Raw genomic sequence first — 19,117 nt, forward strand, 5'->3', positions numbered from 1 at the left:
CGCGGCGGCGGCCGCGGCGCTCGGTGTCGCGGGCCCGGCAGGTGGAGCTGCTGCTGGTGGCCGACGCCTCCATGGCGCGGCAGTACGGCAAGGGGCTGCAGCACTACCTGCTCACGCTGGCCACCATCGCCTCGCGCCTCTACGCCCACGCGAGCCTCGAGAACCACGTGCGGCTCGCCGTCGTGAAGGTGGTGGTGCTCAGCGACAAGGACAAGGGCCTCGAGGTGACCCGCAACGCCGCCGCCACCCTCAAGAGCTTCTGCAAGTGGCAGCACCAGCACAACCGCCTTGATGACGACCACGACGAGCACTATGATGCCGCCATCCTCTTCACTCGCGAGGTAGGTCCAGGTCGTCATTCCTTGCCACCAAGAGGCCTCACAGGCCAGGGCTGTGCCCAAAGCTGTGTCATGACCACCTTGGCAGCCCTCTGGTTTGCTGAGTCCAGCACAGTGCCCACGCCAGCAGGGGACCCAGTGAGCCCGGTGGTGCCCCTGCCATCACCTCCTTGGCCCTCCCTCTGTTGGATTGCTGTGCATCTGATGGATGAGCTTTTTCCCGTGGCCCTGTTTGGGATAGATGTGGTTCGAGCACCTGATAATCTGTGTCATCCCCGCCCTTCCTCATCGGCATCTCTGCAAGGTGACCCCCAGCGTGGGCCCGCGGTCTTCCCAACAGCTGCCGTGCTGGGACCGCTGCCAGCACTGCACAGTGGTGTTAATTTGTCTGATGTAGACACGTCTCCACCAGGGACTGGGCCGAGACTGSCTCCCTTATCTCCATCTGAGAGATGATGATGTTTTCTTTCCCAGGGAACTGCTTCACATGCAGCCCCCTTCCTCTTGGGGATGGGGTCCACACCAAGAGCTGATAGGGCTGAGTTAATCCCCATACGTRCTGTGAGCAAAGCCGCTTTAAGAGAACATGCGACTTCCTTGCCGAGTCTGTTGACACGCTCTTCCCAGCGTGAAWGAATAGTTTCGCTACACTGCAATCCAACAACACTTGTGGTTCAGGGCTAGGACGTAAATGTAAACCACAGGTAAACAGCTGTGCAAGTCTGGCACATCGGGTCCTGGGAAGGGGATGCAGCCTTTCACTTGTTCCTCGAGTGAAAAATGGGCATCCTGAGCAGCTGCAGACCTGACCCTGCCAGTCCTGCCCATGCAGAGCCGTGCATCCCTGCCTGCCCGGCTGTTAATTATTTGCCTTGCCAGAGGTCGTTAAGGGACGTTGCTGTAGCGGACATGTGGCAGAGTTTATGCAATGAGGTTCTTCTGTAAGAATATCCCTTCGGCGGTTTGGGTCTGGTGTTTTTTTAGTTTTTTTTTCTTACCCTAAGTATGAGAAAAATAACTGCATGACTTTCCGTTAGTTTGAGCTCTCCTGCTTTTCTACATCCTAGGAGGCTGCCAAAAAGGATGCTTTGGATGGTTTGTGGAAGGAGTTGCTCCAGAAGTGGGGGAAGCTCCTGGCTTGCTTTTATAGCTGTAAATAGTTGAAACATTAGGTTCTGTGTCAGTCAGGTATCACTTGTGCAGCAGGAACCTTTTTTTAGCAGCTTAAAACTCATTGGTCTAGTTTGCAAGCTATCATTTTTTTTTTATCATTATAAACTGGATGAAAACAGGCTCCCTAGGCCGAGTCAGAGTGCTCTTCCTTTTTACTATAAACAGTCCTTTTAATGGGTTATTAATTAAGCCTGAATCCATCGCTCTTTCATTAAAGAGCGTGTWGCTCTACCAGTATTCCCATTATTTCCATGGAGTTCATTACGATTCAGAGACTCTTAGGGGTGGCAAACTGTGAATCTTAATGTTAATTACTGAGAATGAGTGTAATGCATAGCTATGTAACAACACTTGAAAGTTAGTTTAGACTAAGATAGAGTGTGATTTTGAAGTGCACTTGCTTTACAGATCATTATCTCTAATTCTTTGCATGAATGGCGTTGCTCCGGGATAAGAGTGCAATAATCAGCAATCTAAGAGATTCCCAAGTACTCCTTCATGTGTGTGTAACTCCTATATTACATAACTTGTGTGTTTGGTCACCAGATAGTATGATTTAGTATAACTTAATCCACCACAGTGGTTTGTTGCGTGGAGAAGCAAGCTCTTTGACCTTCATTGGTCCAAGCTGTGGGACTCATTGGGGTGGCCTGAGAGAGGTGTTTGACTCAGTAAACTCAAGACCTGGTAGTTTCTTACTGCATGCATTCGTGGATGTTCTTCATAGGGAGTATATATGAATCCACTTCATTTCTGTATGCTTACCCTCAAAACGAGTCTATTGCCACATACCAGAATATAAATATTAAAGGATTAAAGAACGAARAAGGATCAGAGATGCTTCCCATAGAAAACAGTCCCATTTTGAGCTACAGAGAGATTTTTTCCAGTTTAGCTTTTCAATGAGAGTACCAGCAACTGGCAGGAGGATCCAACTTTTACAACTATGTTTTGAATGTGTGAAGTTCGTTGCTTAGCTACCAGACGCCAAGCCATGGCTCCCTCTGTGTTTTGATGGGCTCTGAATACCGTCAAGCTAATTTTTGTACATCCAGATGTCTTTTTCTAAATGGCTTGTTTTTCAGGCATGGAGTTAAAGTGTGAGGTACATTTTCCATCTTTGTTTACTAACTGAGGCCACCTTGAACTCTGTGTCTCTGTGTCAACAGAATAATATTTACAAATCATTTGTCAGCTGAACACATGTCTTGAGCTGCATGTAACTGTTTTTGTACAGTTAGAATCTAAATTATGCATGCTTGTTCCCATACAGGTGTCTAATATAATAATTCTGGAGCAACATTTACTTGCATGTTATTTTTTACACCAAAAGATAAATGAATAAGCAGTGATAGACTGAATACACTATCAACTCTCTTTTGCTATAAAATTAGCACCAGCAGTTCAAATTATCATCATTATCAGTCATATTACAAATATTTCCCACGCAAAAATATATTTTTTTGTCTATATGTCATTTGATAAGGACTTTAAAGCAATCATACTGCAGAACAAAAAGTAAATAATAAATAAATACAGATATGTTCGGTTTGGAATAATGCAGATGAAATGTGTTTAAGCTATTTCAACATTGATTCCCACTACATATTGCTCTCAGTGATGGCAAGGATGGCAAGTATAACTGTATTCATTAGCCATAGTGAATTGTACTCTGCAACTACAAGAAAAAATACAGTAACTTGTCGGCATTATTATTTGTATAAAACCTGCAAAAGGCACAGAAGTTATATATCCCTAAATAGTGCAGAAACTCAGTTGGGTTATATGATGTATATTTTAAATTCTCAATATCTAATGAAGAGAAATATATTTTCCCAGTGATCTTGTGCTGCCATTTTTACCCAGTATGACCAGTATCAAGTTTAATAGAGGACTGGGTTATCACTACCAAAATATCATTGACAGTGATTTGTTTTAATAAATTCTGTAAGAACTCTCATGTAGGTGRGTTGATCTTAACAGCCTCATACAGGAATCCTCTGCAGTTCTTGTTTCAGTTCTTGTATTTGACAATAGTTATAAACTGTTAGGCCATGTGCATCCTTGGTGTGTCTAACACAGACCTGAACATGGTAATGCAAGGAGTTAGGTTATCTGGTGGCCATGTGGGTCCTCCTTACTGTGTGTGATGGAAAGGAGTAAGAAGAGCTTGTGGACCACCTTTCCCTTGGAGACTAGCTCATCTTGTTCTCAATGCTGGTAAAGTCAACAGAAAATTTACAGTGTGGTCCATTTCAAGGGTTTTGATTGTGAGCAGTTCTCTGAAGCTGGAAACAAGCTATTTTCTGCCTTAAGTTTTTTTTTTTATTGATGCAAAAAAAAAATGTATGACGGATTAACTGCCACAGCAAAACATCCGTTATATATGAATTGCAAACTGTGCTAGTACTCAAACTGTTCTTTTCTGAGGTCAAACCTTCCCTGTAATTATCCTGTAGCATTCACCCAATCTCTTTCATTAGCAACCTTTAGTTAAATTTCATGCTTCTAAAAGCATTTGGACAAAGCCCAGTTCTCTTCCTATCTTTTCTCTCCATTTTTGAAGTATATGAAATTTAAAATAGTTATTTCTCCCATCATATACAGGCAGCAAGAATAAGAAAAAAATACTCTCCTAAATGCTTGTTAGTACAGGAATGGTAGCATCTTGCCTGGATCTAACCAAAAAGTTCACACTAGGGCAAAAGGCCACTGTCCGCCTGTTTCTACACAGTAATTATATGGATCTTGTATGTGTAATTTAGTTTAACTGTTAAACTGTTTAGTTTAACTGTCCGTATGACACTGCTGTTGAAGCTGAACCTTTGGATTATCCCAGCCCAATAGATGATAATTTCATTGAGGAGAGCACATGCTTTCTTTGGCTCTAGTTCATTCATTTCCCTTTTCTTTGTTTTCCTTCCTAATATTATCATATCATGCCAATTATTATCCTGTATTAGTAAAGTAAGTCAGTGTTCCAACTGTCAATAGAACATTTTTTTCAATAATATTTACTGCTATTACTCTGAAAAAGTTATAATGTGATGTCCTTCCTACTTCTGTAGGTTTTTCACTAATCTTATTTCAACTCTAAAACCTTTAGAAGATGTTTCTGGGGAAAAAAAGAGTGGAACTTTATTTGTATGGTAGAACAATCATGGTCCATAAGAACCTGCGGAGATGATGTGGAGTTTCTCCAAAAAAGAATTATGGGTTAGGCAAATTACATGTTTTTCATTGTCATTGTCTCAGTCAGCCTGGTGGGAATCCTTCCTTGCTTTACAGTGATGGTCCATCTCTCTCCCTGGTGCTTTGATCTGGACGACCCTATGAGCAAACCCACGTTTGAACACCATTTGGTTTTCAGGAGCAAACCACGCTCCTGAAAAGCATTTCAGGAGCACAGCTTTTCACAGCAGGCTCCCTCGAGGGCCATGTTCCACCATCTGGGCTCTTACGGTCACTGTTTAAGTTTCATACTATCGGTTGAGGAAGAAAACAACAGATCATTCCCTTATTACTTTGTTCAAATATCTAGCAGTATTTTTTTTTTTTTGACTGTTGATTTCAGTTTTGTATTTTTTTTGCCTTCCAGACAGAAGGCCCTCTTGGGGCAATATCAATAATTCTTTCTTTTCGAATGAACTGTGGTCTTGCTGTATTCTTCTTAGGAACGCTTTTCTCAAAATGCACCATTTAATGTATCAGAGAAGTTAATACACTTTCACCTACTTTCTGCAGTTGGGCACAGGAAGCTCCATTTGTAGATCCCAAATACTGCACCCTCTTTTTATATATCTGTGGTTGAAACACTTAGGCAGGAAATCGGAAAGTCGTATTAATTCCTTCCTCCTCTTGAAGGATTTCAAATCCGTATCGCTCACCTCCCCAGAGAGGTCCTTAACCAGGAGACTGGAAGCTGTTCCAGGTGTTAAGGAAACTTTCCACCACTCTGATTGAAGCTGTGTCACTATTTAGCAAGTAATTCAAGATTCATTTGGTGAGAAAGAGAGAAATCATGGCCTGAAACTGCTATTGGAGTGCCCTGCGTAGAGCAAGAAGGCCTGTGCTCCCCAAGCACAGGAAGAAGTCTGTTTCTGTAATTTTCCAAAGGACCGTTCAGTGTGAAATATAGAAGCAGTCTGAGGAAGAACCAAAAATGAAGTCTCCTCACCAAGTGTCGCAAGCAGTAGCTCCAGTCTGGTTCATGGAAACCTTGGCACACAGGCAGCAGCAGGAGTTCAAAGACCCATCAGACCTTTTCCATGGAGCTAACGTGGTAGTTAGGATGCTCTTCTACAGATCATGGCTCCAAATGCCCTCATCCACCACATGATTTTGAAGTTTGCTCACCATCTTACTGGGCAAAGGCTTTACCCACTGGACCTTTGTGAAGAAACCAGAAGCAGACAAGCAAACAAGCACAGGTGTTAGCTGTGCTTTGAGATGAGGCAATGTACAACTGTGTCTGCTATCCTAAGTTTCTTTCAGGTGTGATCGGAGAATGCCCTTTGGCTTGCCCTCCCTTGGGGGACAGAGGCTGAAGAAATCTCGTGTATTGGGACCCTCATGAGGCTTTGGTATAAGCTAAGGGCTCAGTACTGTAAAGCAGTACTTTGGGTCCTGTAAGGTCACACACTTCAAGCGCTGTGAAGGATACATAACTCAAAGACCAGAGCACGTGTGAGCCAATTACTTATTGCTCCAATTCCACCCTAACTGTCCTTGCTGGTGCTCAAATCCTGTTTTGGATGCAGGCCACAGTCTCCAGTCTAATATGAGGTTTCAGTGAACAATTTATTCTTGTTTCTAAGCTGACTGCACAAATTCAAAGAATTTCAGGTAAAATAGATTAACYGCTTCAGTAGGGAACCATGACAGTTATCTTCATTTGCTACAGTGCCACGTATATATGGCAAACAGCCAACTGTTCTTGATGTGCTTAGGAATGCCAAGAAAACTTGGACTTGAATAAGCTATCTAATTAACTACCAGTCTTATGATGTACGGCTCATTTTCCCCAAGTCACTCCTTTGCCAAAGCTTAAGGCATCTATTGTCTCCCGTGTAGCAAATGCATTTCCTTTCCATTCTTCTGTTTTGAAACTACTGTAATCTAGATCAAAGGCCAGACTCTGCATTCCTTCTTTGGAAATATAGAGAAACACTTATTCTTAGATGCTTCTACCATTATTTGGAGACAATTAAATGAGATCTGAAAAAATGATTAACTCTTTAAATGGAAGCTATACCCCCATGGTGAAATATTTTTTGGAAACCAATTTTAGCACTCATGTGAGCCCCTGCTTTCTTAGTGCATTTGCTGGAGTTTTAAAAAATTGAAGAGATCCACATGGATTTATTAGATGGCAACACTACACCAGGACCTGTTATTAAGCAAGAAGTGATTTTCAAGGACAATAAAAACTTTTAATGTACTCCCAGAAACTTTACTTCTTTGGAGTCTGAGATTACTTTCCAAGACTGCTCAAGTTATTGATGCTGGTGACAAACTGCCTATGGCCAGTAAGGCGGCAGGAAGTATAAGTCAAAAGGAATGTTACCCTAAAGATTTTAGTCAGTGAAAGTGTTAGCAGGTTTGGATTTCGATAACATCGCTCAAAATCATGCTGCTGGGAAAGACTATATAACCAGGGAATAGTGAGTTAAGAAAGAAAATACCTGAAAGCAACATTTCCACTGTTTGTTTCAGAGATGTCATTTATTATGCTTAAATTATGTGTATAATATATACCATGTGATCCTATAAATAGAAATAGATTAAGCTCAAATTATGTAGAGGGACAAGAAAAAAATAAGAATAAATGAGACTGTGAGCTGAGAAYGCAATGGGGCAATCTTTAACTCTGAGATCTGCCTAAGTGAATATTGATGATGTCAACGTCCTCTTAAAAGATGCATCCTTGTGCTGTCATGGAGCGCTGAAGTCTACAGAGAAAACCAGGTGGCTCTGTGCACACTCTCTTTTCAGAAGTTAGTCAGCCTGTTGCCTGTTCCATTAGCCCTTTCCATTGCTGGGGGAGCAGAGCCAGCCTGAAGGAAAGGCACCCTTCCCCTTCCCCTGCCCATTGCTCTTGGTGCACATGTAATTTTTCTCCTCTCCTGCCCCTTGCAGAAGATCTGTGGTCCCACCTTCTTCCCATCATCAGAGTACAACTATATTCCACCTGCCTGGCTGTGTTCAGAGGTGCAGGGAACTTTGCAGAAAAGTGGTTTTCAAAATCACTTCAGCTTTGGGATTTTGTTGTAGTGGCCAGTAAGTAATATTGCCCTTCCAGAAATTCATTTTATCTGACCTCAAGTTCAGTTATGCCTAAAGAAGGGCTTAAAAAAAAAGAGTAAAACTTTATTCTGTCTCAAATCAGGCAAATAACAGTTAGGCAAATAACAGTTGCTACCTGGAAAGCTATTAGTAAGACACCGAACTGTTTAAATATATGTTGTACTTCAGGAAATTATGAAAATGGAGAAACGATTTGATGAAGTAACTGAAATTCTGAAAAAAAACAGGGTATGCAAGGTGATGTAGTGTTGGTAACATATAAAATGAAGAGGAACAAAATATTCCCATATCCTTTATTTCTTGCATATATACAGTATACACACATATAGAGACTTATATACATAGCTGTCTTTTGATGTCTGATGAAAGTGGTGTAATCTTGTCTCTGTGCATAGCTTTTGAGAATTTTAAGAGTAACATTAATACCAAGCTGTGATTGATGGATGACTGATTACTGTTACAATTCCTATCGTAGTTTTACAGACTCACAGTTGCAATCAGAATTGACACTAACAGAAGTATATGCAATTGCCTGCTTAAAGAGATGATACAATTTTTATTATTCTCATGTCATTAAATCAAGTCAATCATAAAGAGGTCCTGCTGTGTTTGTGTAAATGCTGGTTCTGATACTGCCAGGGCTTCTTCTTCTGTGTAGATGGAATTAAGATGCGCACTGGTCTAGGACTACCATGTGCTAAGATAACTGTACCCATCCTGGGAGTTTACTGATGTAAATGTGTGAGTAAAAAATGACACTTGRGATAGATGCAAAAGTAGTCCAAATGACTCAGAGTCTGCATGCAGAGAGAAGGCCTGAATTAATGTATTTTGTATCACGTTTGCCTCTATCTGCATGAGAACAATTTGGACCTCCTCCAATAATGTCCTTTCTTTCTGATTTATGTGCTTTTTGGTACTACTGTAAGAATTGCAGTTTAACAGCTTGTGTGGATCAAGTTAAAGTTACAGTGATCGACTTCCTGTGTAGTTTACTTGCTTAGAAGATCAGTTGTATCACCATAAGAAATGCTTATATTGGTATTATGCCCCTATGGGTTTTTGTGTATTATTACTTGACTATTCTACTATAGATAAACTACTTAAAATTACTCTGTGTAAAAGGTACCCTTAGTTTCAAATGGCCTTATTCAAGTGATGCTTTAAGGGCTAATTGGATATGAACCTAGCCAAATGTAACAGGAATTTAAGTATTGCCTCTTCCTTGTAGAGTATACCCAGAGGAGGAGACACTACAGTAACATAATTTTGCTTAGCACGTATTCCAAAATTGATCCAGAGGTGTTAGAAATGATAGTAATTATATTTTCCCGTGTGAAACTTGAAATACATTATGTCCTTTTAAAAAAAAGAAATGAAAAGGAGCTTCAATTCCATTTACCTTCTGATAACCTAAAGAGAGCCAGTGACAAAGCCTGGAGCAACATCTTGATATCCTATTAGGATATCAAGAGTGGGAACTAATAGGTCTGGAGAGGATTCTGGAATAAAATTCCATTCATATTATGTGTATTTCCAGAGTGGAAGTTTGTTGTGGTGGTGGTAGTGGTGTTCTTTTGTTTGTTTTTGTTTTTGTATTTTGTTTGTTTGTTTAACCCATGAATTATACCTGTAAAACATGGGAACTGAAATATTTTAAGCCTCATCCTTATCTTTTGTCCATTGGTGTTCCAGCATTTAAATCTTAGCATTAACTAAGCTTCCAGAACAAAGTTGCCAGACACTCCTACACCTGGAAGGCAGAAGAACTAATCCTGAAATTCTTGCTCTTCTTATGTAGTATTGCTATATTATGTCTTTATTTTGACTTGAAATGTCCTTTATTTCATCTTGAAAAAATATCCATTTACAATTTTCTCTGTTATGTAAAGAGATGTTCTGCATCTGTCAATTCAGGTGTTTATTTTCAACTTCAGTGGAATTTGAATTCATACATTTTCAGGTTTGTCTTAGTTCAAAATTGCCATGAGTGCATCAGTGAACAATTTTTACCAGGAACCTCACTCTGTCTGTCTMTTATTGAGATGAATTAGTTGTCATGAAAGGAATGCTTCCTAATAGATCTGAAGGGAAGAGAGCCTTAACAATGCATTGAGGCTATCTTTAAGGGGAAGAGGCAGTCCTCAGAGAGATCATTTTCATAAGGACATTTGATAATACTGACGTGTCTTGGAAATTACATTTTCATTCAGTTATAGTGAAATATTTAGGCATGTTCCAGATAGGCGTGATATCTTCTTTTCCGTAAAAAAAAAAAAAAAAAATATGTGTCCAGTCAGTTGCAATTAGTGTTCTTCCATCTGCTTTGGGAGAAACATTATTACTGGTAATTAAAACACAGTATGTCTGACCAGAGCTGCTCTATTTTTGTTTTTTTCTTTCTTTATTGCTTGTTTCCTGCAAAGGAAAAAAAAAAAATAAAAACCGTAATGTTATCTTCATGGTTTTTAGGGATGCCCCATACCTACTGATAGAGACAGTGCAATCCAGTTCCACTTGTAAGACTCAGAATCAAGGGGCTTCCCATGCTCTGCCTTATCACTGCCTCTGAAGCAACCTTTGAAAAATGTTTAAATACCTGGTGGGTTGGGCAATACACTGTTAATCATATGTAAAGCGGTGGCTTTACAGGTGTGGCGTCAGGTTTTACTGCATAGCAATCTCACTTCTTTAGGCACAAGATTAAGATTAGACTTTCAAAAGATAGATGATGTCCTGGTTAGAGGACTCAGAAGCTTTCTCTCTGTGCCTTGCATCCCCTCCTGTAAGTAGATACAATCTCTCTTCTGTCGGCCATGAAGAAATGTTTCTATTGCACGTATGTTCAATACTCAGCACAGTGCAAGTGCATTCAMCACAGAAATACAAGTCTAACTAACAATAATTAATTACAGATTCTATCCAGATCTCATTAAAGTGAGAATGAGAAGACTCCTGCTGACTCTAGCAGGGGTGGGATTGTGTTATCATGCTTTTAAACATCACTAAGATCTTTAGATGGGAGCTAATAGTGCTATTTTTTTTTTGTTTTGTTTTGTTTTGCTTTTCCCTGCTCTGCTGTTTGCAAAAGGCTGGTTACTAACTTGTTGTTACCTGCCAGTGTTAAAAATTTATTTTAATGATTTTTTTTCCTTTCCTGGGCAGGATTTATGTGGGCATCATTCATGTGATACTCTGGGAATGGCAGACGTTGGGACCATATGCTCTCCTGAGCGCAGCTGTGCAGTGATTGAAGATGACGGCCTCCATGCAGCTTTTACAGTGGCTCACGAAATTGGTATGCAGTGCCTTTTCTGTTCCCTTGCCAAATCAAACACTTGTAACAGCTGCATTAGTAACCAAAATACTTCACAATTAATTCCAGATTTCCCTTGGTCCAGATACTCGCTTGGGGATTAAGGCTGTATACACATGCACTTCAGGGTTAACTAATAAGGGATCAGAAGGCAAATGAAGGTGCACAGTAGGTGTTTCCTTTCTGACAGTGTCATTTTTAAGCAGTAGTTGAAGTGAAAATTCAAAGGCTGCTGCTACTGTCCAAAAATGTCAATATGTGTCCCTGTTGGGAAAGCGTACAGACTGTCCATTACAGTGAACATGCATTTAGTCCATATACAGTGGAAAATAACTCCTTTTCTTGAATGACTTGCATAGTCATTTGTTTTGAAACATTTCCTTGGGATGGGGATGATATGTTCCCTGCAGTGAAGAGCTTAGTGAAGAAAGCAGCACTCAGATCTTTTTCATAAGTGCACTGAAATTCTAACTTTATGGCAAAGCATGGTASTAGTGCTAATCCCAGAGCCTATGAAACCGTTTGTAGGTGACAGAGGTTTTGTCAGAAGAACTATTTAACTGTGTCAGATTCAGCCYTGGTGTACAGTAATTTGCTGTAGAAGCCTTGCATGTCCTCTGAAGAAGGATTGGAGGCAGAATTAGTGATGGAAGAAAGCTTTTTTTTTTTTTAGGATATTGCCTCTGCCATGATATATTTCTGCAGAGAGGCTGCTGCCATGTTGGTTGGTTTTAATTTATTAACATYTCAAGAGCTGTGTTCACAAGAAATATGTATGAGGGCTATTCACTTTGGTGAGTGAACAGCARTTTAAAAGTGGAAAACCATCTCTTTTTTTTTTATAATATTCTTGGAAGGAAATAACAAGGAAAGGGGCACTTTCAGAGAGAGCCAGTTTCTGAATTGCCTTGTACCTCATGCCAAACCAAAGTAAAGTTTGCTTTGGGAGTATCATTGCAGTAGTTAAGTTTTCAAGTGGCTAGCAGGTAAAGCCTYGGAGTTCTTGTGCTGGCTATATACCTGTCTCAGCAATCAGAGGTTACCAAACCTGAAAAAGTACCTAGCATCAATGTTCAGTGATCTGAACTATTTTTACATTGCTACAGTGTAAACCTCCTGGTGGTTGGAGAAGTCATTTACAGGAAGGGTCATTTGTAGCATGAAATTATGAAATACTGTGTCAGAAAGTTTCAAACCTGAAAGTTTCTTAATAAACAAGATACTTTGGTAATAAGAGAAAGCCATCTGAAATCCCTAATTCAGAGCATTTGGAGCTAAGTACAGCAATGAGTTGAAYATCATATGTGTTTAGTGGCATCAACACTCTAAACTCTTAACACTCTAAAGCTAATGACCCATCACAAACCTGCTCTTTAATTGGGGCAAATTGACTGGCAAACTTAGCCTGTTATTCAAAGGCCAGTCTGCCTGACAGACTGCTTGTATCTTCTTATCTCCAGAAGTGGTACATATTGCCAAAGATTAGTGGATATCAACGAGACTGGATGAGGGACCTTCTTACAATGCTGATATTGATCTTTCTGTTGTGTGACGAGGTTGTTAATGCGACTCAGCTACTTTTTTATCAGCCATAAATACCTCTTTGAATATATTGAAAATGAAAGGGCACCAATAAGATCAATACAAACAGAGGTGAGCAGGAAGTAGGCATATTATTATCTCAAGCTTCCCACAAAGAAAATGTAAATATAAGTGAATTATTTTTAGTGAACTCAAAGCACATTTTTGAAGAAAAGCCAGTTTCATACCTAGAAGTTTTCAGGAATCCATAAAAGCTATAATTTTCAATATAAAAAAAAAAAGGCAAGAATTGAAGCAGTTGGATAAATAAGTACTCTAATGGACAAAAAAACTCCAATTTGAGGTTGTTTAAAATAACATCCTTTTTTTTTTTCTTCACCATAAGTTTTTAAGAAAGAGGGGGTGTCAAGTCACAGAATGATTTTTGTGTGTGTGGCCCAAAGTGGGAGAAGCTGAGAAAAAAACATAGCTAAAATTGCTTATTTTGAGTACTTACATTAAATTAAAGGTCAAGAACGGATGAAAAATAAAAGTGTGGCATGGATACCCTTTAGTTAAGCACTTTGGGAAAAACCTTGCTTTATTTTGGTTGGAGACCAAATTTCTTCCTACAATCCTAGAATCTTAAAAGTCCCTCCTGTCCTGTGGGTAGGGTGTAGCTTTCGTTTTACAGTAACTGAAATTCACCTTGCAGAGCAGGAGATGCCCTACAGGCACAGGGGCCTCTAAGGGCTATAAACCTAGTCGCTCCTTTCTGTCTGTCAGACGAGTAAGGCAAGCAACTAAGCAAATTGTCGTCACTGTCTACAGCCTTTTAAATAGCCCTATTATGTGTGGCCCTATAGTAGATGAAGTATTGTTAACATGGACTTGATCCAAGAATAGTTGTATGTCCTCCCTTTAACTTCAGGGGGATCTGAACCCTCCAATTTCCTCAGTGAAGGATTCAGGAACATTTTGAAGATCAATTCTTTCTCTGGAGGACAACCAAAGTAAATGGAACTGCAGCTCAACCTAACAGGATGATGCACAGCCCAAGGGTTCAGGTTGAGTACATGGAAAAGAAGCCAAAAAGCAGCCCACTACAGAATAAAGACCATTGCTTTTGCTACCAGGGCTCCTATCACATGCCTTAGATGTTTATTTTATTCCTTCAAATAAATAGATAAATTTTGACTAGTGATTTTGAAAGGAAGAGTATGAATGAATGTCAGCATCAGTCAAGACCTCCAAAGAGATGTAAATAAAAGCACGGAAAGAAACAGACAAAATCAAAATCTTTCAACACTGGTTAGCTGACAGTTGATAAGATATAGTAACTCATCTGTAACAATGAACAAGGACCTGACCTGAGTCTTGTCCTAATTGCACGTAGGAAAATTTGGAATGGTTTGTGTCAAGTGCAGAAAATGGGGATAATACCCAAAAAAAAAAAAAAACCCCTTTTATCTCTGAAAGTAATAATCCAGTTTATCCCCAGAGTAAAAGGAATCAATGCAAATAGCATTAATGCTGTTTTTTTAAGTCATAGCCTATAAAAACAGTTTGGCACTAATGCTGAAGCCATGGTTATTTTCTTGCTGGTGAAATGCTACCATCAGTGTATACTGCCATCACAAAAATAGTTGTCACTACTGTAGCTCTACCATCACAAAAGCAGTTTTTTACTAGCATGCTGTACAAATAGAAAGTGAAATAAGGTGACAAACCCACATTTTCTAGAAATGATCAGGAAGGCCAAGCCAATGTATTATTCTTATGCCATAGGTTAACAACATATACTTTGATGGAAGTGACACCTGAAGTGGAGTTACTCTTTTGTTGCAGTTTTAAAACACCTCCATTAAAACAAAATAATTCTGGGAGCAGTTATACAGCAAACCCTTCTTCTGTAAAGAAAACTATTTTAAAAGTAGTTTCTATTGGAGAGGCAAGCGGAAAGCTTTTTATGTATTCAGGCTTCTGTATTATTTTGGCTCTGTCAGTTTGGAGTTCATTTCCTGAACATTTCTACCTTAATGAAGGCTGTCGAGTCTTCTGRATTCTTGCCTGAACTCATGAGTTCAGCTCCATCTTGTGCCATATTGGTGTCTTTTGTGAGTTTAAGGCCTCCTTAGCTTTACCAGGGTATCTAAATGAGTTTGTGCATGGTATGTAGGCATTGCCTGAGTCTCTGTGATCATCAGCCCATGAKCTGTAAAATAGTGATGCTTCATTGCTTCACACACCTCCCTAGTTCACAGAGACACCTAAAGAAAAGCATTAAAGAACCCATGACTGCCCTTAATCTTAGCATTTATTTAACCTTTTTCCTAGGTCAGTCTTCTGTTAGGTGATCATGCTTGTATCTTGCTCTTCTATATATCATCAATTAAAATAATTGCCAAGAAATAAAAGTAGAKAGATTTAATTCTCATTCCAGTATTCAGTTTTTCCTCTTTTTCTTGTTTTTGTTGAGATTTTGATCCTTTTGCAATGTTGATATATAATGCAGCCTGTGTGCTGCCTGAAGCATGATATAACGTCATCAAAAGACACAAGCGATCAAGTTGAAGTTGGTGCTTAACATCTCTTCCGACAGGATATACCTTATACATTACAGCTCCATATTTCATAGCCAGAGTTTGCCTTTGGGGATACAGCAGTGTTTAGAAGCTTCTACTGACTTCAGCCCCTGCTGTGCTGGAGTCCCTCATGCTTCAGTGCAGACAGGCCACATCCTAAAGGGCTTATCATCTRCAAAAACATAAAATGAGAAGAGTTCAAGAGAAAGGAAGTAGAGCTACTGCTTGTTCCGTCAATATGTAAGTGGGGTATGGAGATTCAGTGATCTGCCCCAAATCACATAGGAAGTCCCAGGGAAAGCCAAGAATTAAACTTGTCTCTTGAGTTTCAATCTAGTCCTTAAATACAAAAGCATTCTTCCTGTAGTCTCTAAGCAGGCAAAGCTCTGGCTTTGTTCAGTGTAGGTTACATTGACCTAATGATTTGCAAAGGTATTCTTAAATTATATGTATCTTTGTTCTTTCCATCAGCCTCACAGAACACTTTTCATCTTTTTTTTTTTTGAAATAAGAGATATAGAGAAAAATCTGCCTTTTTGATCAGAGTCTTGGTGTTCATTTGACCTTTTGCAAAGTTCCTATTTCTCTGTTATGTAATCACGCTGGCATGCTCCTCCTGCTTGTATCCTCCCGAGTAATATGGTTTACTGATGTTCTTTCCAATATTTTATTTTTAGAATGTAACTTAAAATTTGTTACTCAGAGCTAATTAAACTTCCATTTGTTAATTTTCTTTATCTTCTTTCGTGTGATTTTAGTGTAGAGAATGAGATTCTCTGCTAGAAAATCTAGTAGATTGATACTCTATCAAGTCACTTTAGACATCACTCTATCACTCAATCTATATCTAGTAGATAAGATACTCTATTAATGTAGAGATGTTAGTGTAGAGAATGGCTGAAGTGGGACATAAAAGCAGTTTTCAAATATGTAAGAATATTTGTGAAATTGCAGGTAATAAATCATTCTGCATGTCCACCTAGGGCAGCAGAAGGGAATATGTCCTTCAAACTGCAGCAAGGGACATTCACTTTCAACGTTAGCCAAAATCATCTAACAATGGGGACAGTTAAGCATGGGARCAAACTGCTTGGGGAGGTTGTCTCATCTCCATCACTGGAGATTTACAGGAGAAGCCTTAGTAAACGTGTCTCACATGGCTTGGATTTCCTTGATCCTACCTTAAGGCGGAGAGAAGAACTGGGTTTTCTGCACTCACAGCCTCGTTTTCTGTGGTTTTGCGACAACTTCCTCTCCAGCTGTATTAGATATGTGTATACTTAATGCCAGGAACTATATAGAACCCAAAAATAGAGAATAATGTGTTTAATACTAAAAATTTTTCAACATACCATTATTATTGTGGCATTTGTTATTGCCGAAGGCAAAAATATCATGAGAGCTGTGCACAAAGTTTAGTGCATTATTACACAGTGTAATTGTATGTGAATGAACCATTGGAGAAGGGGGGTGCTTAGGGAGGTCCTAGGGAGGACTCCTGGGTCATTACTTRGACACTTCACAGAACTATATTATGTTGAATTCAACATATCATTATGTTGAATTCTGAATGGCTTGAAAATAGTTGCTCAAAGCCTGACCCTGAAACAACGCTCTGAGTCCTCTGTAGAAAGAGGGCCTTGCCTRTCATGTCTAACCTCATACAATCTTTCTGTCTAACCACAGGGCTTTGACCAGTCTCCAGAAGAAACTAAAGCCAAGAACAATGTGACTGCTATTTAAGTAGAAGTCTTGCTTTAAATGAACACAGAAAAGTCAAAAAATACTTTCTTTGTCTAGTTTCATGTTTTACCTCATGCAATTATTTTGTATACAGTCAGTGTAATTAAATTCACAGCCATTTTTGTGTTCGCCACTGCTGAACAAGCAGTCCTTTGATTTCCAGGCTGTCAAGATAGAGCAGATAAGAGCAAGCTTCAGACTCAGCAGAAACAAATCTCCTGTAGTCCTCTGTCGCAAGAGGCATATATTGACAAGACCACATTTAAAGTGATGATCTGGCTTTCATGCTACTTTCTATTCATGACTAATGAAGTTTAGACAAACATCTAGGTAACTATAATTAAGCAGAACTGATTTATTTAAAAAAGAGAGAAAAAAACTGTACTCATCAAAACCTTCTCTGAAGACACGTATCAAGAAAACCAATTCCTTCTCTTAGAACCTTTTTCAAAATTCTGTTTAAAATTCTGCTTGTAAAAGCATCTGGATTAAGACCTCATAAACATATCCCCTTTGTTTAAGAGGAGAAGATGAGCACTCAGGATAAAGTCTTTGTGAGAGGTGAAGAGTAAGGCCAAAACTTAGACTGATGTTTCGAAACACAAACATGAGCTGTGCGGGTGGTTGCTGGTTAATGACAGTTTAAACTGTGGCTAAAAATTCTTGGCTTACTCAAGAATATTTTTATTAACTTGTAATATTATATATAATATATAATAATTCTTCCACCTGCTGTACATGTGGTATTAAACCTAATCTTTTCTTAGTGAAGCTGAGACAGTTTGTAATGGTTCTTGTATGGAAAAATGTAGAGATAGAGGATAAATGTGATGATTTAGGAAAATTGAATCCCTAGGTTCTGAATATACATAAGCTTTTCTSTATCTGCCACTTACTTTTAAGTCTGAATAGGGTAGGAACTTTTACCTTCTTACTGGCTGTAATGCATTTCTGACAGAGAAGTGAGAAAATTAAAAGCAAAATTCTCAACCAGAGACTTAAGGAAGTGACTCAGACATAGCAGGGTCTTTGCTTGAGTTTTGCTGTCTCAGAAGTTTTCTGGAGTTGTGTTAATCTCTGCATATGAGTAACCTCCTGAAAACGTGCATTAAATTAGGGCCTGAAATGTCATAACGTAAGGCCAAATATACCACGTGAGGTATCAGTGCCTCTGCAATCTTAAGGGGACTGAGAATGAACCTGGGTCTTGTCTCATATTTCAGAATTATCATTGTTATCAATGAGAAGTGCACTTTGCAAATGTTCTTCTTTGTGAGCTGTAGTGATGTGAAATGGAAATCACCATATCCCACTTTTTGTATAAAATTGATACTTCTTTCTACATGCCCCACAGAAAAGGATAGCGGATGTAGCACAGACCTCCAAGACCACATCTTTTAATGATTACTTGAGAATCAGTAGATATAGTGTCTCCAGTTGCCTAGTCTGCATTGCTTGGACAGAGCTTTGTCTGCAAATCTACTCTCAAGCAGGGTTAACGATCTCCCTCAGAAGCCTGTTATAACATGCCATTCTAGTAGAAGTTTGTTTCATATAAAATCTGCAGGACTGGTATATGAACATCTGATTATGTCTCTCTTTATGTCTGCTCCTGAAAAGAAACTGCAATTCAGACTATTGTTTAATTCAGCTTGAAGAATGTTTTTCAGCCAGCAATCCCAAAAAACTGTCTCTGGGCTTGAGGTTTGAAAGGGAGAGTGATTTTTTTTTTTTTTTTTTGCAAGTGATGGATAGCAGTCAAATAAGATAAAATGGAAGGAAATTCAGGGGGAATAGCCAGTTTTACATTTTGTGCTTGTTTTTTGCAAGCTTGTGTAATTCAAAACACTTCAGTTTCATAAAATGCAACTTTATAAAATCATTAGTACTTAGGTTCCTCATTTTTTATGTACAATTCCCATGACTTCAAAAGGTTTTCCACCTACCAGTGATATCAGGATGTGGCTGCTAATGAGGAACCAATTGCTTGCAAAAGTTAGAAAAACAATGCAGAGAGAAAGAAATGGCTGTATTTTAAACAAGAAAGAAAGAAAGAAAGAAAGAAAGAAAGAAAGAAAGAAAGAAAGAAAGAAAGAAAGAAAGAAAGAAAGAAAGAAAGAAAGAAAGAAAGAAAG

The 19,117-nt window shown here is 39.2% G+C and overlaps 1 protein-coding gene across 1 annotated transcript in view; it reads left to right on the forward strand.

Moving 5' to 3' along the window:
* Positions 1 to 11: 11 nt before the first annotated feature.
* Positions 12 to 19,117, forward strand: part of ADAMTS5 (ADAM metallopeptidase with thrombospondin type 1 motif 5) — a gene marked incomplete at its 5' end in the record, with an annotated part of 39,092 nt that continues 19,986 nt past the window's right edge. The window contains 2 exons of the mRNA XM_026033669.1: positions 12 to 341; positions 10,983 to 11,115. Coding sequence (XP_025889454.1) covers positions 12 to 341; positions 10,983 to 11,115 — 463 coding nt within the window. The remainder of the gene's footprint in view (positions 342 to 10,982; positions 11,116 to 19,117) is intronic.

Source organism: Nothoprocta perdicaria, unplaced genomic scaffold (assembly GCF_003342845.1).
Source record: "Nothoprocta perdicaria isolate Ctin4 unplaced genomic scaffold, notPer1 scaffold_130, whole genome shotgun sequence".
Classification (NCBI taxonomy): Eukaryota; Metazoa; Chordata; class Aves; order Tinamiformes; family Tinamidae; genus Nothoprocta; species Nothoprocta perdicaria.